The sequence below is a fragment of the Sorex fumeus genome, unplaced genomic scaffold (genome assembly GCF_029834395.1).
Source record: "Sorex fumeus unplaced genomic scaffold, SorFum_2.1 ptg000007l, whole genome shotgun sequence".
In the NCBI taxonomy this organism is placed as follows: Eukaryota; Metazoa; Chordata; class Mammalia; order Eulipotyphla; family Soricidae; genus Sorex; species Sorex fumeus.
This window is the reverse complement of record NW_026606064.1, coordinates 51,942,002-51,967,465: the sequence shown is the minus strand read 5'-3', so window position 1 is coordinate 51,967,465 and position 25,464 is coordinate 51,942,002. Positions and strand designations below refer to the sequence as shown.

The following is a 25,464-nucleotide window of genomic DNA, read 5'->3' as shown; positions in this document are numbered from 1 at the left end:
AAGCTACACAAGTTAAAAGAAGGGAAATGGAATGGAGAGCTCGAAGGAGGAGCATGTGGGTACCAGATAATGCTGCAGAAGTGGGTATGAACTGGATATGCAGGAAGCGGTATATTCAGTGGAGTGATTTGGAGTATTAAAAAAAAACAATGGAAGACAATGAAAAGTAAGCTAGAGATACTTAAAATCAGAAGAAGCATTTAATGTACTCATAGCAGACAATTTTAAACGATGGGGCATTGTTTAAGGAGTCCTAGAATGATATACTAGATTGACCCAGAGCCATCAGAGCTACTGTCAATGGCTTTTTAAATTTTTTTTTGTTTAGTTGCCACATCTGGTGGTGCTCAGGGCTTGCTCCTGGCTTTGCATACAGGGATTACTCCAAATGGGCTTGGGGACCATATGGGGTGCCTGGGATCTAACTAGGGTCAGCCACATGCAGGGCAAGAGCCTTTCTGCTGTACTGTCTCTAGACTGGCCCCTGGTGATGGTCGTTTAAAAGATAGAAGTTTCATCCACAAGCCAGCGAGCAGTTTCACTTCTTTCAGCAGTTGGGAAGGAGTGTTTGTCACCCTTTAATTCCTTTTGCCAAATAACTGGTTGCGCGGTATTAATGATCTTTTTTATAAGATCTAGTAGAATCTTTTTGTGGAATAAATGCTAAGCTTATGCTCTGTTATATAAAATCAAAGTTAAAGCCTAAAATAGTGAACAAATATCAAATAATTTAATGGTATTTTAGATTTCTCTTTATGTTACGACAATGACTGATGATTTTCTTATTCACCCCCCACATTGAAGTGCTTAAAGCATTAATGTCTTAAGTGAGTCCCAGTCATTAATGAATTAAAAAATATTGGTTGTGGATTTACAACGCCCAAAGTACCAATGTTGTGTGTCACAGGACTGACCAGTAAATTAATTCATTGGTTTGGTTCTATCCTCCCTTCTGCTTCAAAAATAGAGAACTTCTGCTTTGGTTTTCTGAGGCATCCTGCATCTCTACCAGCAATAAAGAGGTGAGCATAAATTGGGTGATAGAGGGAGAAATGAAAGAGAGAGGATGTAACTGGACTTCAAAAATAGACACGGTCAGGAGTGACTCCTGAGCACAGTGGCCTCTGAGCACCACTTTCTGTAGCCTAACCCCTCCCCCTTCCCAATGTATTAAAAGAAATAAAAGAAAACCTCATTGTTCACATTTAGAGGATGCTCAGGAAGCAGCATGTTATTCAGAAAACTGATAAAGGAACAAAATTGAGGGTTAAAAAGGTAGAAAAGGATGAAGACAAATACTGTTAAATGACTGTGTTAAGATGAGAACAGGTCTTGAATTTAAACCTGAAGATTGTTACCAATGGTCTAGAAGTCCCACGGGTCAAGGGAGTTTATCTAAAGGAACAAGAGTGGGAAGTGGGCAGTGGAGCACAGGCTGTCCCAAGTGGATGTGTGCTGCTGGTTTTATCTCAGTTGAAGGGAAGAAGTCCTTGAGTCTAGGGGGTGGGCTGGAGGTCAATGCCATGGAGGTTTTCGGGGTTGTGCAGGAGAGAGGAGAGTCTGTAGAGCCTAAGAATAAGAGGCCAGGGGTTCAGCTTTGTTGTGGGGTACTATTTATTTTGTAGATCAGTTGGGACTAACACTTTTGCAGAGGGCAGGAGAGGTTGGGCTCTTTCACTACATGTCTTGTGAATTGACGTTTCTGCCAGAGGTCAGGCTTCCCCATATCTAGCTATTTGATCTCTACCCCTATCAGCTGCATAAAATTTGGCCATAAAATGGGCCTTTTTAAAAATATTATTTTCTTTAATTTAATTTTTTTGCATAGAGAAGAGGTGATTTTTTTCTTATTTTTTTTTTAATTTTTATTAGTGAGACATCATGAGGTACAGTTGCAGACTCAGAAATCTTTGTGATTGGGTTTCAATTATACCATGATCAAATACCCAAAAATGGGCCTTTTTAATTCATCTCCTTGGGCTGGAGTGATAGCACAGATGGTAGGGCATTTGCCTTGCACATGGCCGACCCAGGTTTGATTCTTCTGTCCCTCTTGGAGAGCCCGGCAAGCTACTGAGAGTATCCCACCCGCGTGGCAGAGCCTGGCAAGCTCCCAATGGAGGCATTACTAGTGCCCACTCGAACAAATCGATGAACAACCGGAGGACAGTGCTACAGTCCCTGTTGATGGATAATTTGTTTGTCCTTTTTCCTTTCTGCTCCTCCTCCGCCTCCTCTTTCCCCACCCCTCCCCTCCCTCCTCCTTTAGTAAATAGAGAATTACTCAATAACCTGCTGCATATTATTTTGATGAACTTTTAAGTTAATCATAGGGTAGCATCTCGTGGCAACTGAACTTCTGAGGTTAAAGAGCAGTTTTAAAGGTATATTTTAAAAAATATATTAATAGTTGTTACCACTGACTTACCTCTGGGAAAGTAGCACCAGTTTCTATTCCCACACGTAGGTGTAATAGTACATTTCTCCACACCTTTGCTAGTAGGAGGGACAAGCACAGTTCAGTTGATACTATCTCGGCTTTAATTTGAATAGAATTCATTGATGAGTAAGTTAATTTGAATTGATAAATAATAAGAATAACTAATTAGGCAAATTTGGAGGGGGGTAATGCTTTTCTTTATTTTTTTTTCTGGCACAGGCTGTAGTTGAGCAAGGTGGTGTTGGCTCCTAAGCATTCTTAGGTGAGCCAGAGGTTTCTCCTGGTGGTTCTTGGCCAATCTGGCATCGGTTCAGTGTAGGGCCCAACGATGGGGTGTTACATGGGCGCTGAGGTGCTGCTTGCTTTAGGCTCCAAGGTATTAGAGATTAGCCAAACTCCCCCATGCACTGTACTGGCTGTGTTCAGAGGGCTGTAGGACTGTACCCTATATTGCTGTGGTGCCAGGGATCAAAGCATGCTGGTCATATGCTGGGCATGCACCTTCACCCTGTACCATCTGTGGGTCTCCCTGACCCCTTACTATTTGTTTCTAACCGGCATCCTTACGGCTGAATGCTTAATTTGGCTGCAGGAGGCATAGCATCTTCCATTTTTCACTTAGTTGGGTGTTGTTGAAGGAACTTTAGGGCAGAAACTCGGCTTGGTCATTTGCTTTATATTAGCTGTGTCATCATAATACTATTATGAATCATAATATTTCAGCATAAATAGCCTGTGTAGGTGATAATGAACAATTACATACGGGTAAAGCTTTTTATAAACCCTAAGGTAATGTTGACATAGTACTTTGTAAATAGGTTTTATTGTATAAACAATACCTTCAAATGTTTGGTTTGCTTTTTAGAAAGCTCTTTAAGGAAGCTTTTGTCATCTTAAAATTTTAATTTAAGGATATTGAGACTTGCCTTTACTGTTCTGTCGGCATTATGGTTTTGTGGGTCTGGAGATGAAGTGAAATGTTTGCTTCTCAAGGTATAAATAAAATCTGCATTTTAATTAATGTATGAGCAGAGAGCATATGGTGGGTGTGAGTTCTGGTCCCTGCATAATCTCTTTCCTTGCTCAGCCCCTAATCACTGAGCTATCTTCCTTTCTTTTTTTTTTTTCTGCATGATTCCTGCCTGTGGGCTGCCCCTAAGTCTTTTTTATTTTTTTTTAATTTTTATTAGTGAAACACCATGAGGTACAGTTATAGACTTACAAGTTTTTAATGCTTCAGTTTCGATTATACAATGATCAAATACCCATCCCTCCACCAGTGCCCATTTTCCACCACCGTGGATCCCAGTATCCCTCCCACCCCCATCCCCACCATCCCACCCTGCCTCTGTGGCAGGGCATTCCCTTTTGTTCTCTCTCGCCGTTTGGGTGCTATGGTTTGCAAAAGAGGCATTGAGTGGCAATCATGTTCGGTCCATAGTCTACTTTCAACATGCATTGCCCATCCTGGGAGGATCCTCCAAACACCCTTTACTTGGTTGAGCTATCTTTCTAACCCCAAAAACAGACTTAATAGGCAAAAAGATAATTCACAAAAGAGAGCCTAAATGTAAGTAATTAGATAAAAGAGGATTAAATTTTCTAGTAATCAAAATTTTAAATAAAATGCTGTTTCATCCATTAAGTTTAACAGAATCTATTTTAACAATATTGATGACTTGTTGGCATAACATTAATGTGTTCTTTGTGGAAAATAGGTGGGAACAACTCAAGGGAACAACTTAATATTTATCAATAGACTACTTCTAAGAGTTTTAAGTAAAAAATAAATGTACTCCAAAGCTATTTACAAGCATGTTCATCATTGTATTATTTATAATAACAAAATTCAGAGGTATACCTAATGTCTAATCATTAGGGGAAATGCCTGGATAAATTGTGCATCTATGTAATAGACAACATTACATTTTTTAAAAATTTTTATTAGTGAAACACCATGAGGTACAGTTGTAGACTTAACAAATTTTTGTGCTTGGGTTTCAGTTATACAATGATCGAATACCCATCCCTCCACCAGTGCCCATTCTCCACCACCACCAGTCCCAATATCCCTCCCAGCCCCCAGCCCCCCATCCCACCCTACCACTGTGGCAGGGCATTCCCCTCCGTTATCTCTCTCCTTTTGAGTGTTGTGGTTTGCAAAAGAGACATTGAGTGGCAATCTTGTTTGGACTATAGTCTACTCTCATCACGCATTTCCCATCCTGAGAGGAACCTCCCAACACCCTTTATTTGGTGCTCCCTTCTCTATCTGAGTTGCCTTTTCCCCTAGCGTGTGCGGCTATCCTCAAAGCCATGGAGTGATCCTCCTGGTACTTATCTCAGCTATTCTTGGGTATTAGTCTCCTATTTTGTTACTTTATGTTCCCCAGATGAATGCAATCTTTCTATGTCTATCCCTCTCTTTCTGACTCATTTCACTTAGCATGATACTTTCCATGTAGTACCACTTGCACGTAAATTTCATGACTTCATCCTTTCTGACAGCTACATAGTATTCCATTGTGTAGATGTACCAAAGCTTCTTTAACCAGTCATCTGTTCTTGGGCACGCAGGTTTTTTCCAGATTCTAGCTATTGTAAACAGTGCTGCAATGAACAGACAACTGCAGATGTCGCTTCGACTATACTTTTTTGCCTCTCTGGCGTATATTCCCAGGAGTGGAATTGCTGGGTAAAATGGGAGCTCAATTTCTAGCTTTTTGAGAATCGTCCATACTGTTTTCCAGAAGGGCTGAACCAGTCGACATTCCCACCAGCAGTGAAGGCGGGTCCCTTTCTCGCCACATCCGCACCAGCACTGGTTGCTTTTGTTCTTTTGGATGTGGGCCAGTCTCTGTGGTGTGAAATGATATCTCATTGTGGTTTTGATCTGCATCTTCCTGATGATGAATAATGTAGAGCATTTTTTCATGTGTCTTTTAGCCATTCGGATTTCATCTTTGATGAAGTTCCTGTTCATTTCGTCGCACCATTTTCTGACAGGGTTGGATGTTTTCTTCTTGTGGAGTTCAACCAGTACTTTGTATATCCTTGATATCAACCCCTTGTCAGATGTGTATTTGGCGAATATCCTTTCCCATTCTGTGGACTGTCTTTGTATTTTGATCACTGTTTCTTTTGAGGTGCAGAAGCTTCTTAGTTTAAGATAGTCCCATTTGTCTATCTCTGTTTTCACTTGCTTAGCCAGTGGCGTGACATCTTTGAAGACACCATTAGCTTCAACAACATTACATTTTTAACTTAGCTTGAAAAAATGCTTGTATTATTATGTGGGGAAAATAGAAAACACAATTTCAGTTATATTTTAAGAAGAGAAATAGACTTGGGTATATTAAAAGGGCTGGAATTAATGTGCCAAATTGTTATGAGGATATTTAGACTTTGGATTCATAGGTGATTATTTTTTCACTGTTCATCCTTCTCTGTGTGATCTAGTTTTTTCTTCCATATGCCTATAATGCTTTTGTAATCAGAAAGAGTGAATGTTATTTACTTAAAATCAGTCTATTATGATCTTTCCATGTTAGGAATACAGCCAGCTCATGTCTTTGTAGTAGAAATCTTTTCTACATCATAGACTATTTATCACAGGGAAAAACTTAGAATTTTTATCGAAGGTATTCCTCTCTTTGGTTGAACTACATCATAATAATAATGTGTGTGTGTTTTATGTATGATGTGATAGCTCAGCAATCAGGGCGTCATGCCTTCCCTTCCCAATGACCTGAATTCAGTCCCAGACTCTCTGTGACCCCAAAGCACCATCAAGCGTTGCCTAGGTGTCCACCAGTATTGCTGGATCTGGGGAGTAGCGCATTATTATTCAGTCAGTTGGCCAGGTGTTGCCAGAAATGAGAGAAGCCCCTGGCCCCCCAGTATATTGCTTGGGAGGCACCCATCAAAAATAATGAACATGGGTCTATAGAAAGAGTAGCTTTCCTGAATTCTTTTTTTTTCTTTTTTAATTTTTATTAGTGAAACACCATGAGGTACAGTTGTAGACTTACAAATTTTTGTGCTTGGGTTTCAATTATACAATGATCAAATACCCATCCCTACACCAGTGCCCATTTTCCACCACCACGGGTCCCAGTATCCCTCCCACCCCCCATCCTCTCCATCCCACCCTGCCTCTGGCAGGGCATTCCCTTTTGTTCTCTATCTCTCCTTTTGGGTTTGTGGTTTGCAAAAGAGACCATTTTCTTTACAGTGATGAGGTAAGAACCAAGATTGCAGCTTCAAATAAATTTATTGACAAGATCTTATTGGCACTTGGATGTAGTTTTTGCATCATTATATTAAGATTTATGCTATGCTGGAAGAGTTTTACATATTATTTGTATGTTTAATTTTGGATTAAAGGAAAAATACTGATTTGGCAATATTTTATTCTTGATTTTTGAAGGGACATAAAACATAAATATTCTATATTATTTGTTGTATACTCCTATTTTTAAAAGAGTGGATTAGAACAAAGTATTGAGTATCCTTATACATTTTTATTTATTTATATATTTGTATTTATTGAACATGCATAGATAAAGTAACACTGTTGTACCCAATTTAAGTATTTAAAAAGGCTTTAAATAAGTTTTCACTGTTGCTTTATTTCATTCACAAAAGAAAAATTCTGAGGTGAAGTAGGTTTTGTACTTTAATCTTAATGACTATTTTTTAAAAAGTTTTTTTTTCTTTAAAATTGGAGTATTTTTGACAGATCTTTAAGGAAAATACTACACGTATATGCCAAGAATCATCTCATTTCTATCAGTAACTGCCATGGAATGGTTTAAAACAAGTGCATATTTCACATCACTTTAAATGAAATGTATATTATGGATCAAATAATTATTTAATTTTTCAGTGATAATCATTTCATTAGTTAAGAACCAACTTTAAATGCTAAATTGAAGGCATGTGAATTTTTCTTCACTACTTGAGGGTATTACAATCATCAGCACTACAAAGGAGTGTTTCTCATTCTATTTTAGTAATCTGGGAATGGTAAATATTTAGAAGGACTCTAATACAATGGCACAAGGAGAAGGAAATTGAAGCTTGATGAGATCTTCTCTTGTCTGAATTAGTTTTTAAGGTATCTTTGTTTAGAGAAGCAAAAAAACTATTGCAGACTTGCAGGTTAGTGTAAAGGGACTAAATAGTTTTCTTTTGTAAGTTTATGAGAGAAAAGTATTTTGCTGTATTTTTCCTTTGAGCCAGTTTTAAAACTTCCTGTACTATACACTTTACATTTAGACCAATTCCCATATCTCTGACTTGGTTTTCCATGGCATTCAACAGAAAACAAAGTATTTACTTTATAATGGAAATTCAGTTTCTCTGTTATATTTTTATAGACTTAACCTTCTGATAATAAATCATCATTATGGCAATTAAAGATATTTCAAGCATCATTGTTATACATATATAAATAGTTAGAAGTTAATAAACAGTGAAAACAGAAGTCAAAACAGGTAAATTTTTTGCAATGGAAATTTTCAGAAACAACATTGAGGTCTGCCACATGTAAGCACTTTAGTGAAATAAGTAGTTCTTAGTAAAAACTGTGTTGCAACAGCTTTTAGAAAAAGTTTTTCTAGGACAGAAATAGAATTGCATTCAAACAAAGATGCTTATGGGAAAGAAATTCCAGATAAAATCATGTAAGAGAAGATTTTATGTCCTTTGAGCTAATTTTTTTCATATGATGATAAGGCCCAGGAATTGTCAGATTCTAGAATGTCAAGGGCAATTTGATAATGCAGCTTAAGCACTATAAGTGTGTTCAAACTCTCTACCTCAGTGTTCCAAGAATGAAAATTTATCCTAAGACTAAGAAAAAGAGGAACAAGCATGTGCCAGTGTGCAAACATTTCCATAGAAACTACTTTTTTCAGTTTCCCCATTTTCCAAAAGAGCAATCAGACATTGTTTAGAAATAGCCTATACAAGACGTACAGTTGTTATAAAGAAATAGTTGCACAGACATTGGCATACATAGGTTTTTAGTTGTATGCATATGGTTGTGTGTTTTCCAATGGTTTAATGGGGATATTTCAAAGACTCCAGGAACATGTAGCAGTATAGTACATTTCTGTACTTAACCATGAAAATTTTGCAAGATTTTGTATTTGCTAACAAGTGAAAAATAACAAAATACATCTTCTGAACTAAAATGGAAGATATTTTATAAATTGAGAGGGACCGTGCTCGTAAGGAAAGCTACTAAACTGATAGTCCTTGAAGCAAAAGGAACCTGCATGTCTTCTTCACGTTAGCTGCCGAGGAGAGTATCTGGTCTGTTAGCTTGCAGTATTGTTTGACTCTTTATTTTCCTAAATCCTTGTTTGCTGGATCCCCAAACTCCTGACACATAACTACATCAGCATTATGTGAGCTGTATAAAATTCAAGTTTATAGATTTCCATCCCTTAAATTATATATTCACCTTTGCCTAGAGATTCTCCCCACCCCCAGCATTTTATTTTGAAATTTAATTTATGTATTTATTTTTAGTGAGGTAATATTTTGTTGTTTTATTGTGACATTGGCTTGTAGCAATATGTTTTGGGGAAATAATTTACCCTTCTTCGAAATATGTTGTTATCACACCATACACAGTACCAGAGTACCAGTATTTTTTTTTAATAAATTTTACTGGATCATCGTGAGATACAGTTACAAACTTGCACAATTACACTTCAGTCACAGAATGCTTGAGCACCTATCCGTCCACCAGTGCACATTTTCCACCACGATTGTTCTCAGTGTCCTTCCTGCCACCCCCACCCCATCCTACTCCCTGCTTCTGTGGCAGGTACAATCCAAACAGTGCTGCAATAAGTATACAAGTGCTACTCAGTTCTACTGTGGTTTTTTGCATCTCTGGGATATATTTCCAGGCCCCGCATCCACACCAACACTGGTTGCTTTTGTTCTTTTGAATGTGTGCCAGTCTCTGTGGTGTGAGATGATATCTCATTGCTGTTTTGATTTGCATCTCCCTGATTATTAGCAGTGTAGAGCATTTTTTCACGTCCCTTTTGGCCATTTGTATTTCTTTTTTGAGGAAGCTTCTGTTCCATTTCTTCTCCCCATGTTTTGATGGGGTTAGAGTTATTTTTTCTTGTAAAGTTCTACCAGTGTCTTGTATACCCTGAATATTAAGCCCCTATCTAATGCGTATTGGGTAAATATTTTTTCCCATTCCATGGGCTCTTTCTGTATTTTAGTCACTGTTTCTTTGGAGGTGCAGAAGCTTCTAAGTTTAATGTAGCAATATTTTTTTAATAAGGCCCATTTTATCCTCCTCGCCCTCAATTTCAGTTCTTCTCTATTCGAGGTTTGTTTTCATTTGGCTTTCTCTCTTCCCTTAATTTGTTTCCTAATATCCCAAATTTGAGTGAAGTCTGGTATTTATCATTCTCTTTCTCAATTTTCTCAGGTAGTAATACACCTTTCAAGTCCATCTATGTTGTAGAAAAAAGGTAACATTTCGAGGTACAGCCCGCCTCCAAGGGCCTGGGACCCTTTCTGGGCATGCGCACGTAGATCCAGCCCCTAGACAGCCGGTTTTCAACCCCTGAGCTGCGTGGGATGGGCACGGAGGCCCAGCTCTGGGCAACAAAGCTGAACGGCTCCAATTTCAAACAGGTACAGCCCGCCTCCAAGGGCCTGGGACCCTTTCTGGGCATGCGCACGTAGATCCAGCCCCTAGACAGCCGGTTTTCAACCCCTGAGCTGCGTGGGACGGGCACAGAGGCCCAGCTCTGGGCAACAAAGCTGAACGGCTCCAATTTCAAACAGGAGACTTTCCCAACTGCTCGCCAGTGCCAGGGACTCTTTCCGGAGCCGCGGCCGCGTTAGCGGCCGCGAAATATTTTCCCACTACATATGCCTTAGGAACCATAAGCTACCTTCTTAGATGGAAACTTCTCTATTTTAGCTCAGCCACTAGAAACACAGTAGCCAATAACTCATAAGCCTATCTTAACTCACACTGCATATCAAGCAGAATAGTAACAGTGAACGTGAAGGACTAAACCGCACTGGTAACTATGGTAAAGCAACGCAAAAGCCCACCAAACTTTCATATTGAAGAGTCTAGCCCAGATGATACCAACAGTACTGTAGTGCTAGACAACCTCTCTGACAAGGAATTCAGGAGGGAGCTACTTAGGATGCTTAGGGAATTAAAAGAAACAATGGAAAGCAATGCCAATAGAAGACAAGAGGATCTGAAGGCAGAAATGAGGAAAATGCAATCAGAAATATCAGACCTGAGAAATCTCGTAGGCGAATTGAAAAGCTCAGTGGAAGGCCTCAGCAGCAGAGTAACAGCTGCTGAGAACAGAATCAGTGAACTCGAAGATGAAGTTCAGAGACTCTCCAGAAAAGAGCAGAAAATGGAAAAGAGACTCACAATTCGGGAACAGATGGCAAGAGAAGATCGTGATGAAGCCAAGAGGGGTAACATAAGAATTATTGGAGTCCCAGAGGTACAGGAAGAAAACCTCGATGAAGAAGAAACTGTCAAAGAAATCATTGCTACAACATTTCCAGAGCTGAAGAAAACTTGTGACCACATTCAGGAGGCCCGAAGGGTACCAGCTAGAAGAAATCCGAATAAAAATACCCCAAGACACATTCTGATCAAAATGACCAAAACCTTAGACAGAGACAAAATTCTGAAAGCAGCAAGATCGAAGAAAGAAATCTCTTACAAAGGAGCATCCTTAAAATTCACAGCTGATTTTTCTGATGAAACCCTCATGGCCCGAAAACAGTGGTGGGACATAGTGAAAAAACTCAATGAAATAAATGCCTCCCCAAAAATACTTTACCCAGCAAGACTCTCATTCATAATAGAAGGAACAACACACAGTTTCACAGACAAACAACAGCTCAGGAACTTCATAGACTCAAAACCATGGTTACAAGAACAACTAAATGGGCTACTTTAAGGCAAGAAAGGCCCCTCAAATACACCAAATTTTAACAGAACAATGGGACAAAATCCCATAACAATAATCTCTCTCAATGTCAATGGGCTAAACGCACCAATTAAAAGATATAGAGTGGCAGGATGGATTAGAAAATTGAACCCAACATTCTGCTGCCTGCAAGAAACGCATCTCAATAGTCAAAGCAAACACAGACTCAGAGTCAAAGGCTGGAAAACAATCCTACAGGCAAACAGCTCCCATAAAAAAGCTGGGGTAGCCATCCTTATATCAGACCACATCGATTTCAGAGTGAGGAAGGTCATAAGAGACAGTGAAGGCCATTTCTTATTGATCAAAGGATCTGTACAACAGGAAGAACTTACAATAATAAATGTATATGCACCTAATGAGAGACCAGCAAAGTACTTAAAACAACTACTCATAGATTTGGAAAAAGACATCAATAGCAACACAATACTAGTGGGAGACTTCAACACTGCTTTGTCACCTCTTGATAGATCAACCAGACTCAAGCTTAGCAAGGACATACTTCATTTGAGGGAAACAATGGAAGAAAGGGACTTAGTAGATATATATAGGACACTTCATCCACAAAAAGCTGAATACACATTCTTCTCAAGCGTACATGGAACATTCTCCAAGATAGACCACATGCTGAGCCACAAAACATGCCTCCATAAAATTAAGAAGGTAGAGATTGTATCAACAATCTTCTCAGACCATAATGCGCTGAAATTAGAAGTAAATCACACACAAAAACAGAAAACTAAATCAAACACCTGGAAATGAAACAGTGCACTATTGAACAACGAGTGGATTAGACAGGAAATCAAAGAGGAAATCAAAAGATTCCTAGAAACGAATGAAAATGAGAACACGAGTTACCAAAACTTATGGGACACAGCAAAGGCTGTGTTAAGAGGAAAGTTTATAGCTCTACAAGCATTCCTCAGGAAGGAGGAGCGAGCACACATAAGTAACCTAACCTCACAGCTTAAGAGCTTGGAGAAGGACCAAAAAAAGGAGCACAACCCGAACAGGAGAAAGGAAATAATAAAACTCAGAGCAGAGATTAACGAGATGGAAACCCAAAAAACAATCCGAAAGATCAATGAAACCAAGAGCTGGTTCTTCGAGAAAATTAACAAGATCGTTAAGCCTCTAGCAAAACTCACAAAGAAAGGGAGAGAGAAAACCCTAATAAACCGAATCAGAAATGAAAAGGGGGTCATTACAACAGAAACCACAGAAATTCAGAGGATCCTCAGGGAGTACTTTGAGAAGCTTTATGCCACGGAACATCAAAACCTCGAGGAAATGGATAAATTCCTAGACTCCTACAGACTCCCAAGGCTGAACCAAGAAGACCTGGAATACCTGAACAGACCTATCACCATCAAGGAAATTGAAATGGTAATAAAAAGTCTCCCCAAGCACAAAAGTCCTGGCCCGGATGGATTCACTAGTGAATTCTTCCAAATCTTTAAAGAGGACTTACTCCCAATGCTCTTTAAGCTTTTCCACGAAATTGAAATATCAAAAACACTTCCAAACAGTTTCTACGAAGCAAATATCACACTGATACCAAAAGCAGACAGAGATACCACAAAGAAAGAGAATTACAGGCCGATATCCCTGATGAACACAGATGCAAAGATCCTCAACAAACTACTAGCAAATAGAATCCAACTACTCATCAAAAAGATCATACACCATGACCAAGTAGGATTCATCCCAGGGATGCAAGGATGGTTTAACATTCGGAAATCAATCAACATAATCCACCATATCAACAAAAGAAAAGATAAAAAGCATATGATCATATCAATAGATGCAGAGAAAGCATTTGATAAGATCCAGCACCCCTTTATGATGAAAACCCTAGCCAAAATGGGTATAGAGGGGACCTTCCTCAACATAATTAAAGCCATCTACCACAAGCCTACAGCAAGCATCATCCTCAATGGGGAAAAACTGAGAGCCTTCCCTCTAAGATCAGGGACGAGACAGGGATGCCCACTCTCTCCACTGCTGTTCAATATAGTACTGGAAGAACTTGCAATAGCGATTAGGCAGGAAAAAGATATTAAGGGCATTCAGGTAGGAAAGGAAGAAATCAAGCTCTCACTATTCGCAGATGATATGATACTCTACTTAGAGAACCCAATAACTTCCACCAAAAAACTCCTAGAAACAATAGACTCGTATAGTAAAGTTGCAGGTTATAAAATCAATACCCAAAAGTCCATGGCTTTCCTATACGCAAACAGTGAGAGAGAAGAAAGCAACATGAAAAAAACAATCCCATTCACAATTGTGCCCCAGAAAATCAAGTACCTAGGAATCAGCTTAACTAAGGAAGTAAAGGACCTGTACAAAGAAAACTACAAAACGCTACTTCAGGAAATAAAAGAGGACATGAGGAAATGGAAAGATATCCCCTGCTCATGGGTCGGGAGACTTAACATTGTCAAAATGGCAATACTACCGAAAGCATTGTATAAATTCAATGCAATCCCTATAAGGATACCCATGACATTCTTCAAAGAAATGGAGCAAACACTCTTGAAATTTATATGGAACAATAAGCCCCCACGAATAGCTAAAGCAATTCTTGGGAAAAAGAAAATGGGAGGAATCAACCTCCCTAACTTCAAACTCTACTACAAAGCAGTAATAATTAAAACAGCATGGTACTGGAACAAAGGCAGAACTGCAGACCAATGGAACAGGGTTGAATACACTGACATCTCTCCTCAATCATATGCTCATCTAATCTTTGATAAAGGTGCAAGTAATGTGAAGTGGAGTAAGGAAAGCCTCTTTAATAAATTGTGTTGGCATCACTGGACGGCTACATGCAAAAAAATAGGCTCAGAACTCTGCCTAACACCATGTACAAAAGTAAGATCAAAATGGATTAAAGACCTCAACATCAGACCAGAAACCATAAGGTACATTGAAGATAAAGTTGGCAAAACCCTCCATGACATTGAAGCTAATGGTATCTTCAAAGATGCCACGCCACTGGCCGAGCAAGTGAAAACAGAGATAGATAAATGGGACTATCTTAAACTAAGAAGCTTCTGCACCTCCAAAGAAACAGTGACCAAGTCTACAGAATGGGAAAGGATATTCACCGAATACACATCTGACAAGGGGTTGATATCCAGGATATACAAAATACTGGTTAAACTCCACAAGAAGAAAACATCCAACCCCATCCAAAAATGGGGCAATGAAATGAACAGAAACTTTCTCAAAGAAGAAATCCGAATGGCAAAAAAGCACATGAGAAAATGCTCTACATTATTAATCATCAGAGAGATGCAGTTCAAAACCACAATGAGATACCATCTCACACCTCAGAGACTGGCCCACATTCAAAAGAACAAAAGCAACCGATGCTGGCGTGGATGTGGCGAGAAAGGGACACTCCTTCACTGTTGGTGGGAATGTCCACTGGTTCAGCCCTTCTGGAAAACAGTATGGACGATTCTCAAAAAATTAGAAATTGAGCTCCCATTTGACCCAGCAATACCACTCCTGGGAATATATCCCAGAGAAGCAAAAATGTATAGTCGAAGTGACATCTGCACTTGTTTGTTCATTGCAGCACTCTTTACAATAGCCAGAAACTGGAAGAAACCTGAATGCCCAAGAACAGATGACTGGTTAAAGAAACTTTGGTACATCTACACAATGGAGTACTATGTAGCTGTTAGAAAAGATGAAGTCGTGAAATTTACATACAAGTGGTACAATATGGAAAGTATCATGCTAAGCGAAATGAGTCAGAAAGAGAGGGATAGACATAGAAAGATTGCATTCATCTGGGGGATATAAAGTAACAAAGTATGAGATTAATACCCAAGAATAGCTGAGATCAGCACCAGGAGGATTACTCCATAACTTAGAGGCCAGCCGGGTATCCTAGAGGAAAGGGCAGTTCAGATAGAGAAGGGAGCACCAAATAAAGGATGCTTGGAGGATCCTCCCAGGAGGGGAGATGCATGTTGAAAGTAGACTATGAACTGAACATGTTTGCCACTCAATGCCTCTTTTGCAGTCCACAACACCCAAACGGAGAGAGAGAACACAGGGGATTGTCCTGCCACAGAGGCAGGGGGGGATGGGGGGATGGGGGTGGGAGGGATATTATCCATGGTGGTGAAAAACGGGCACTGGTGGAGGGATGGGTATCTGATCATTGTATAATTGAAACCCAAGCACAAAAAAAATTGTAAATCTACAACTGTAAAAAAATAAATAAATAAAAATAAAAAAATAAAAAAAATAAAAACACACATAAAATGGAAAAAAAAGGTAACATTTCACCTTTTCATATCACAGAGTAGTATTCATTGTATCTAAATGTCACAACTTCTTTATCCACTCATCTATCCTTTGGCACTTAATTCCAGATATTGTAAATATACTGCAGTGAAGAGAGGTGTGCTTTTCTTTTTTGCAGATAAGTCTTTTAACTACCTTGGGATAGATATCTAGGAGTGGAATTCCTGGATCTATTTTTAATTTTTTGAGAAGTCTCCATGCTGCTATCTGTGAGGACTAGGCCAAATTTATATCCCCATCAGTGGTGTATACATTGTTTCCTTTTTCACCATACCTTTGTCAATATGCATTTCTGGCCTTGTTGGTATGGGCTGTTCTCACAGGTGTAAGGTTGCTGTTATATTACATTTCCCCAACAGTCAGTGATAATGAGTATTTTTTCATATGACTGTTTATCGTCTTTCGTGGAAAGCCTGTTGAATTCATCTACCCATTTTCCAATGGAGTTGCTTTCCTGTTGTTGAGTTTTAAATGCCCCCACTTTTATTCTTATGTTTCTTGGACTACACCCAGTAGTATTGGGGGCTACTCTTGGCTCATTGCTGGAGAGGTGGGGTTGGTTGCTGCCAGTTGTGTTCAGGGAACCATGCCATGCCTGGATTGAATCCAGCATGCATATCATGCATGAACCCTTTGAACTGTTTCCCCATGTTTTGCTAGCTTTTTTTTTTGCATATTTTGGATAATACACCTTTGTCAGATGTATGGTAGTGAATATTTTCTCTCATTTGGAAGGATGTCTTTTTATTTTAAAGATAGTTTCTTTCTCAGTACTGAAAGTTTTTAATTTGATGTAATTTCATCTGTTTATTTCTGCATTTGTTTCCCATGTTATTAGAGTCAAAGACATAATGATAGTCAGCTTTGTGGAGGAATGGTAGCCAACTTTTCCTCTGTTTCCTTCAGTGTAATGAACTAATTCTAAAATCTTCAAAAAACTTTTGAGTTCCCTTTGACCCTTCAACCATCTTTTATGTTATCTTAAATAACTATAGCAATTACTAAAACAAGGAAACTAGCGTTGTTATAATACTGTCACTTAATCTATAAATCTTATTTTGCCAGTGTTCCCACTGAAATCTTTTCTGTGCCCCAGAGTTCAAGTGAAGATCTCACATTGCACTGAATTATGATGTTTTCTTAGTCTTTTGTAGTCTGTAATAGTTACTCAATCTTTCCCTTCTTTCTGCAATGGGTATGACAGTTTGAAACATGTTCTTCAGTTTGAGCATATCTGATATTTTCTAATTATTAGATTGAGTCTATGGCTTTGGGGGAAAAACACAGAAGTGAGGCTATATACTTGTTAAAGCATCATATTAGGGGTATATGGTGCTACTCCTGATGATATAATTTTGGCCACTTGGTTAAGGTGTCTGTCCAGTTTTTAACTCTAGATGCTGTTTTTTTTCCTCTGCCCATATTAAATGGGAAATTCCTTGCTTATTACTCTTTTTTTTTTATTTTTTTTTAAAGTTGTGCTTATTACTCTTTTTCCATAAAAAAATCACTGTTAGACAAATAATTATAACAATAATAATTGCAAGAAGACCCATCTAGCTTTGATGATTATGTAAATATCCTGTTTCTCATCAAACCATGGGTAGCTTCTTACTAAATGGCATTTTGAGTCAAACATGGCATTTACCTAATGGTGATATATCATTTTCACTATTCTTTCTATATTCAATAATTGGAAAGCTAACTATAAGGAAGAAATACCCTTTGTTCATCACTTGTTTATTTATAATAATATGGCTTCATAAATATTGTGTATTAATGCAACAACTTTATTAATTTGCTTTGTTTCTCAAATTATTCCAACTCGGCTATAATGAGCTCCTTTGAATTGGCTTTTGTGTCCACTGCAAATTTTTGAGACCTCTATTCTTTGAAGTATTCAGCTATTTCTGCCTCATCTTATCTTTCTTCTTTAATAGCTCTAGAACTCCAAGGAATCCTGTTTTGTTTTGGTTTTTAGAATTTTAGGGTTTTTTTTTAAATTAAATCATCAATGAGATACACAGTTACAAAGTTGTTCATGATTGAATTTCCATGTTCCAACACCTGTTCCTTCATCAGTGTACATTTCCCATTGTTTTTTGTTTTATAATTTGGAAAATGGTATTTAGGAATTAAAATCTGGATGTTAGATGCACTCCTTGCTTCTTAAGTTGCATTGCTGTTAGACCTTTTCAGCAGATGGAGCTAAATATAGTTATATATATATATATATATACATATATTATAAACTGGGTTTTGTATACAACTACTTAGTAAGCTCTGAGTAGGAGTCTATAGATTTCTGCTTCTGATTCAAATCCAGTAAGACAGTGTTCTTTCTAATGTTTCTCCTTTTATTATTTGTAACTTTTTCTAGTTACATTTCTCCAGTGAGAAATGAGGCTTTCATTATTCATAATGTATTTACATAATCATTTCAGCCTAATATATGCATAAAGCAGTAGTTCTCGACTGGAACATTTTTGTCTCCCAGATGATATATGGCAGTGTCTGCAGACATTCTAGGTTACCATAACTGGGAGCAGGGTGCTAATGGCATCTAGTGAATAGAAACTAGGGATGTTCCAAACTTTCCTACAGTGCACAAGACTGCACTGAAACAAAACCTTACATGGTCCAAGATGCCAGCGTTCTCAAAATTCAGAAACGTTAACATAAAATGCTTTCAGAATTGTTTGCCTATGTCCCAATGAAAAAAAAATATTTACTATATAGCATATAGTATCTGTGTACAATTCTCTTTTTCTTTGGTCTTCCAGTTTGCAGTCAGAAGAGTACTATCTAGTGCTTCTTAGACTTCTTTCCTTTAACTCATTTAGATGGTTATATTTTTCACTTTTAACACAGGATCACTTAATATAGTTTATATACTTTTTTGATTGGGATTTTATTTGCTTATTTCTTAAGTTCTCCACATGATTCTTATATTCACCTATTTTCAGAACCACTGCTCTAGCTCATGGGCTTTGAAGTCAGACCGGAATTTAAATCCAGTCTCTTACCAGGTATGTCATGTTGGGTAAGTTACTATCCTTCTCAAATTTTCCAACTCCATTTCTAAGGATAATTGTGAGAATATAAAAACAAATGAAATGTCTCTCACAAAGCCTGTCTAGACTGGTTGTCCAGATGACAATGGTGTTCATTTTTGTATCTGTTCATTTAGCAAGTATTAATTGATTTTCTGCTATATTCTGAGGCACCATTTGTACTATGATGCACAATAACTAAGATATTATGTATGAAGTATTTTACATTTTAGAAGACTTTACAGTTTTGCAGAAAATAGAATGGATATTGTTTACACTGATGTGAAATATAAGAAAAAGAATCAAGGTCAAGATGATAATAATAAGTTATTATTCTATTAAAATTTGCCCTAATTTTGTGTTGAAGATACATTTCTATTATTTATATTCTAAAATGGGGTAGTTTATTATAGAATTTTGCGTGTGAGAGGTCAAAGAAAAAACTTTAGATTCTACTCCTGTTAACATGACATTATTTTTTAAATGAGAAGTGTGAAAAGACAGATGAAGTAAATATTAACGTATTCTATTTATTAACAGGTCAAAAAGTTATACTAAGACATTATTTTGTTATTTTTCTCACCCTGTTGGTGTATAAAAAAATAACAATGTTATTATGCACAACTCTTTTATAAAAGCCTTAATTTAACCCATGGATGGCAGATGTTAATACTGTGTTACCCAAACTAAATAATAAACACTTTAGGGTCTTTCCAAGGTGATTGATAGTGAGGAGCAATTTGTGACCACTCCATGTTCTTCACTTGGATATGAGGCCCTTCATCTGGACCTGATTATTTGTGGCAACACAAGATCCCTTCTCCCACCATAATTGAGGGGGAGAGATCTTAAAGTTAATTTAGTTTTGGAGTAAAATTGTTTAGATAAATTAAGAGTGAGGAAGGAGGAGAGAGAGAGTGAGGGGGGAGAGAGAGAGGGAAGATGGGAGGCAGAGAGAGCGAGAGAGAGGAAGGAGACTGAGTTTTATGTTCTCCAGAGGAAAGATACAGGCAAATCAGTTCGTACACTTAAGATTGAGATACAGGGTGAGAAACAGCCAAATCTCCAAAACAGAGAATGGACTAGGGATCTTAAACTTTAAATGACTACTCTGTGTAGTATATTCATTAAATTAATTGTCCTTTCACTGCCTAGTGAAAGTTCCTGAATCTTCAAGTGGCACAGTAATTACCAGTTGGATATAGTTCTTGGTAGAAGTGAAATCGACTCTTAGACTGGGATAATGTGAGCTACTTATATCTCACTTACCTTAAGCCTCTATCCAAGTTTTTCTCTTGAAAGCCCAACTCATGCAACTTTGTATATAGCTCTCTGATGAATTGCCCTGATTTTTTTAAAGGTTTTTAGAGAAATAGTTATATATCTCTGATTCTCAAATATAAATTATTTCAGGGTTTTAAGAATGTCTAGGAATCAGGTCTTCAAAGCCTTTCATGGTTGTTCCCCAGCCACAGTCTCTCAGACTTTGCCTAGAGATTTCCCACTCTCAGCCAGAGGTTCCCAAACTTTTTGATCTGTAGAACCCTTAACACCCTGAAAGTCAGTTGACACCTCAAAGAGATTTTGTGAGTTACATCTGTAAGTCCTTAAATGGTTGAAAATTAAAGCATAATTTCATTATACTGGTTAGACTAGTACAGTTGGACATTTTATTTTTGGGTTTTTGTTTGTTTGAGGATCACACCCAGTTGTGCTCAGGGATTACTTCTGGCTCTGTTTTAATTACTCCTGGCCATATGGGAGTTGAGTGGCCGTATGGTATGTCGGGGATCAAATCGAGTCAGCTGAATACAAGGCAAGTTCTTAACCCTCTATACTATCGCTCTGGCCCCTTGGATAACATGTTTGTTTAAAAGTTCTGTTTCCTAGTATAAAAAAGAAAGAAGTTATATTTTACATGCTTGCAGATCTTCAGTGTCTAGTTTACCGGATGACAGCTAGACTTTGCAGTCTACTTTTACAGTCAGTCAGTAGCCTCTGGAGAGCTGGATGGGGCACTTGTTGGAGAATGAGAGTGAAAAAGGGCACATGCTAACTTAAGAGTGTTTATGAAAATAGTTTTCACCTTGCAGATCCCTGCACGGGTCTCTGGACTTCCAGGTGTTTCCTTTCTTTCTAGGTAGGCTAAGGAAGTCATTCCCTGGCTCTCTATGGCCTCTCAGAGACCATCTACTTCTCTGCAGAGGGTTGGCTTAGGGACTGCTCGTAGGGGGTTGCAGTCATCTTAACTTGGCTCCCCCTGATTATGTCAAAGTTGGATTTTCAAACTAATCAAACTAGTCTGTGGCACTGTGACCTCCTGCAAGCTGTGCATGGGTTTGTGTTTAAGTCTAGTAAATGTCACCTTTTCGGACCTGACTAGAAAATGGTAAGTTATATAGATAAAATGTGCCCAGTTTTCAGTCTATGTTCTATCTTACAAGTTTTAATGTCAATTATTTTTATTTTCTTTTAGTAAGCATTCAGTCTTTTATAATCAGTACAAAGAAATAGTTCAGTATTACTGATGCAGGAACTTAAATTGAGCCTGTAAAATTTTTAAACTTATTTTTGTTGTAATATGTAAGTCCTTGGTTGTGTTTTATTAAGAAAATATACACAGTAATACTTTATGCTATGATTTTTTCTCATATTTATAACAGAATTTAATATATCCTATTTTATTTGCATTTCACTAACAATGATAATTTCAAAAAGCACATCATGATTTTCTGGTACTCTGCCATATATATGTTCGAAAACTCTTGCAGAGGACAATTAGGAGGCACATATGTTTGAAAAATCCAGCATAGCACAACAAAAGATATATTACAACTATGTGTAATATAGCATATAGGCCCTTGAATCTCAGCTCTAGTGAAGTGGGGTGGAGGAGGGAGTGAAGGAAAGATCTTTTAGTGATAATTCATTTCAGATCATGGGACTGATTTTTCAACATTAATCTAAAATTAATAACACAAAGAACTAAGTGTTGGGCAATGTGATTAGTGAGTGATGAGTCGAGAATAAAACTTAGTCACATTCTAAGATTTGTTAGACAACATAGAGCTGTGATGGAAGTAGCTACCACTGTTCGTTTGCCCTTCCTTCCTTCCTTCCTTCCTTCCTCCCTCCCTCCCTCCCTCCCTCCCTCCCTCCTTCCTCCTGCTTTCTTGCTTTCATCACTGTGAGACAGACCATCACAAAGCAATTCATGACTGTGTTTCAGTCATACAATGTTCCAACACCCATCCGTCCACCACTGTACTATTTCTACCACAAGTGTCCCCCAGTTTTCTTCCCACCACTCCCCTACTCCCTCTCCCCTGCTCCACCTGCCTCTGTGGCAGGCACTCTCTCTCTCTCTCTCTCTCTCTCTCTCTCTCTCTCTCTCTCTCTCTCGTGCATTATGGTTTACAGTACAGGTACTAAGAAATCATTGTGTTTGTTTATGGCATTAAGTATTTTTGTTGGGAAGGTACAGCTGTACTAGCTTTCTTAAAATGTGGTAGCTTTGGAGTGTGGACATAACTGCCAGGGCTTCAGGAGGTTCAGGGAGGTGGAGGTAGCCTATCCTGACCCTGAGGAAGTCTGGAGATCTCAGTCACAAAACCTGCATACCTGAATTTTCAGCAGATTTTCACAGTGAGGTCTGTTCCAAGATGAATCTGGTCTGGGCCTGGCGGTGATTTTGGATTGTGGGAACAAGAGGCTGCTGGGGGCTCTGTTTGGGTGGGCACTGGGCTAACCTCCTCCTTCTGATGTACCATAGTCTGTTCAGCCTTGTGTGGGTCCGAGATTTACTGTGACTTTTGGTCACTTTCAAGATTTATTTATGGGTCTCTGAAGCAAGGTCGATAAATGACCTTGTATGGCTGAGCCAGAGGTCATTTGTGAGCTTGGCTCCCACATACCTAAGTTTTGGTGGTACAGTTTCTGAGGAAACTTGGTCCTGGCTTGTTGGAGTCCGGCCAGAGGCATAGTGGCCATTTGGGGGTGTCAGCAAGCCCAAAGGCACCATCAGGCTATTAATGCACTTGCTCTGTGGTCCAGGTTGACCTGTCAGCAGTGCTGTGCCCCCTGAACCCCAGTGGCAACAGAAGCAGTGGTCCAACAGGGGCCAGAACCAGGATCAGGACTGCTACCAATCATGTGCTGGGCTCTCTGGGCAGGCAGTAGCCAATAGTCCAGCAGAACCTGACTAGTGGCCACATGCCCTGATCTTTGGTCTCCAAACAGTTGGCACTCAGGGACATCCTCTATAATATGTTACAGGCAGCATAGGCTGCTCTGGGGAAGAATTGGAGCTGGGACCACCCTGCCAGTGGCAAATCACTGGGTCCCCCTGGTCGGAACCTGGGGTGTATCCTCAACACTGAGACTCGCGCTCCACAGTGGTGCCCAAGAGAATCTTATTTAGACACGTTAAATCTCTGCTGCTGCCCAGATCTGTCAGCTGGTGGCCGCACTGCTGACATCCTCACGAGTCCCATTCTGGTCCGGCACTCCACAGTGGGCAACAGGCTGATTTCATTTAGTGGTGCTCTCTCTGAGACAGGATATTCGAGGAAAACCCACATTCACTCCTGCAGAAATTTTGTGACCCCGATGGCTCTTCAGAGCTCTGAGAACTGCCATCCCTCCACCAACTCTGTCGCTTGCTGCTGCACTACTGCCATCTTGACTGGAAATCCCTCATGGTTCTTCTTTTTCTTTTTTTAATTGAATCACCATAAGATACAGTTAAAAGGCTTTTATGCTTGAGTTTTAGTCATAAAATGAGCGAATTCCATGTGCACATTCTCCACTACCAGTGTCCCCAGTATAACTCCCCATTCCAACCCTCCCTCTGACTCTATGGCAGAAAATCTCCCCCATATTCTCTCTACTTTTGGGCATTATGGTTTGGAATATAGATACTGAGAAGCTATCATGTTTGTTCCAATATCTACTTTCAGCACACATCTCCCATCCTAAATAATTCCTCCAACCATCATTGACTTATTGACCCCTTCTCTATCCCAGCTGCCTTCTCCCCTAGCTCATGAGGCAGGCTTCCAACTATGGAGCAATATTCCTGACCCTTGTGTCTACTATCCTTGGGTGTTAATCTCATGTTATTTTATATTCCAAAAATGAGTGCAGTCATTTTATATCTGTCCCTCTCTTTCTGACTCATTTTACTTAGCATGATACTCTTTATGTCCATCCACTTATAAGAAAATTTCATAACTTCATCTTTCCTAACAGCTGCATAGTATTCCATTATGTAGATGTGCCAAAATTTCTTTAACCAGTCGTCTATTCTGACTATTGTGAACAACACTACAATGAACATACAGGTGCAGATGTCATTTCTACTGTGCTTTTTTGTACTCTTGGGATATATTCCCAGTGTGGTATTACGAGGTCATCACTTGATCACCTGATCATTTGACACCCCGTTTCTCATCGATTTGCTCGAGCGGGCACCAGTAATGTCTCCATCTGTCCCTGTCGTGTGCTAGTGTAGCCCAATGGCATCTGCTCACTCCAGGAACACAAAGAGCCTCAAACTGTTCAGGGACTTGATGAAGAAATCTGACCATCTTGTAGGTGAGTGACCATGCAATCTTTTGATGTCCTATGTAATCCAATCAGTAATGGCTCTAGTCCAGTGGTCATCTTCAAATCGCATTATGTGTCTGGCTTATCTGATTTTCAACTCCTTGGCAAACGAGACAGTGTCCCTGATTCTTGATTGTCGATGGAGGTAGGAACTCCAGATTCCTTCTCTTACTTCAATGAAGAGTGATACTCCAAGGATAGCTCTTTCGATTCCTCTTTGGGAGACCTGAATAGCGTTCTCATCCTGTTTCCGTAAGCGTCCAGGTCTCTGAATCATATGTTAGTGCAGGAAGAACGGTAGAGTTGAAGAGATGTGCTTGGAGCTGGAGGTTCTTCTTCCTCTTAGCTATTTCTTCAATGCTCTTGAAGGCGTTCTATGCCACGCACTTCCTCCTGTGCAGCTCAGGTGCCAGGTCATTTGTCATGTTGAGTTCTCGACCTAGGTCCACATAACTGCTGCATTCGGAGATGTTTGTTCCATTGAGAGCAAATGGAACTTTACGAACTAGTCCGTTTTTCATGAACATTGTCTTCGTGGGATTCAGCTGCAGTCTGACCTTTCCACACTCACGGTTGAAGTCATCCAGCATTTGTGCTGCTTGACTAATGTTTAATGTTATTAGAATGATATCATCAGTGAAGCAAAGGTGGTGTCATTGCTGACTGTCTATCTTCACTCCCATTCCTTCCCATTCCAGTTGTCACATGACGTTCTCAAGGGTGGCACTGAAGAGATTCGGTGAAATGGTATCACCCTGCTGAACCCCTCTCTTAACATCGATGATCACTTCCTTGTAGAATGGTGAGATCCTGGTGGTGAATCTGTAATACAGCTCACAGAGGATCCTGTTGTACTGAGTTTGAACACCCTGTTTGGCTAGGGCTTCTATGACTGCTTCAGTCTCAACAGAATCAAAGGCCTTCTTTAAACCAATGAACATTATATAGAGCAGCATCTTGAACTCCCAAGAAACCTCAATGAGCTTGTTCACTCTGTGGATATGGTCAATCATGCTGA

General features: G+C 39.1%; 1 protein-coding gene across 3 annotated transcripts in view; it reads left to right on the top strand.

Moving 5' to 3' along the window:
- Nucleotides 1-25,464, top strand: part of DISP1 (dispatched RND transporter family member 1) — a 207,342-nt gene that overhangs the window by 67,697 nt on the left and 114,181 nt on the right. Inside the window, exon 2 of one of the 3 annotated variants that reach the window (XM_056132128.1) lies at nt 18,753-18,815. The exons of 1 other annotated variant lie outside the window; for it this stretch is intronic. In XM_056132128.1, the coding sequence (XP_055988103.1) occupies nt 18,770-18,815 (46 nt within the window). In that variant the 5' untranslated portion in view covers nt 18,753-18,769. Of the gene's footprint in view, nt 1-18,752; nt 18,830-25,464 lie in introns of all 3 variants that reach the window. One more of the 3 variants, XM_056132139.1, reaches the window with a different exon arrangement.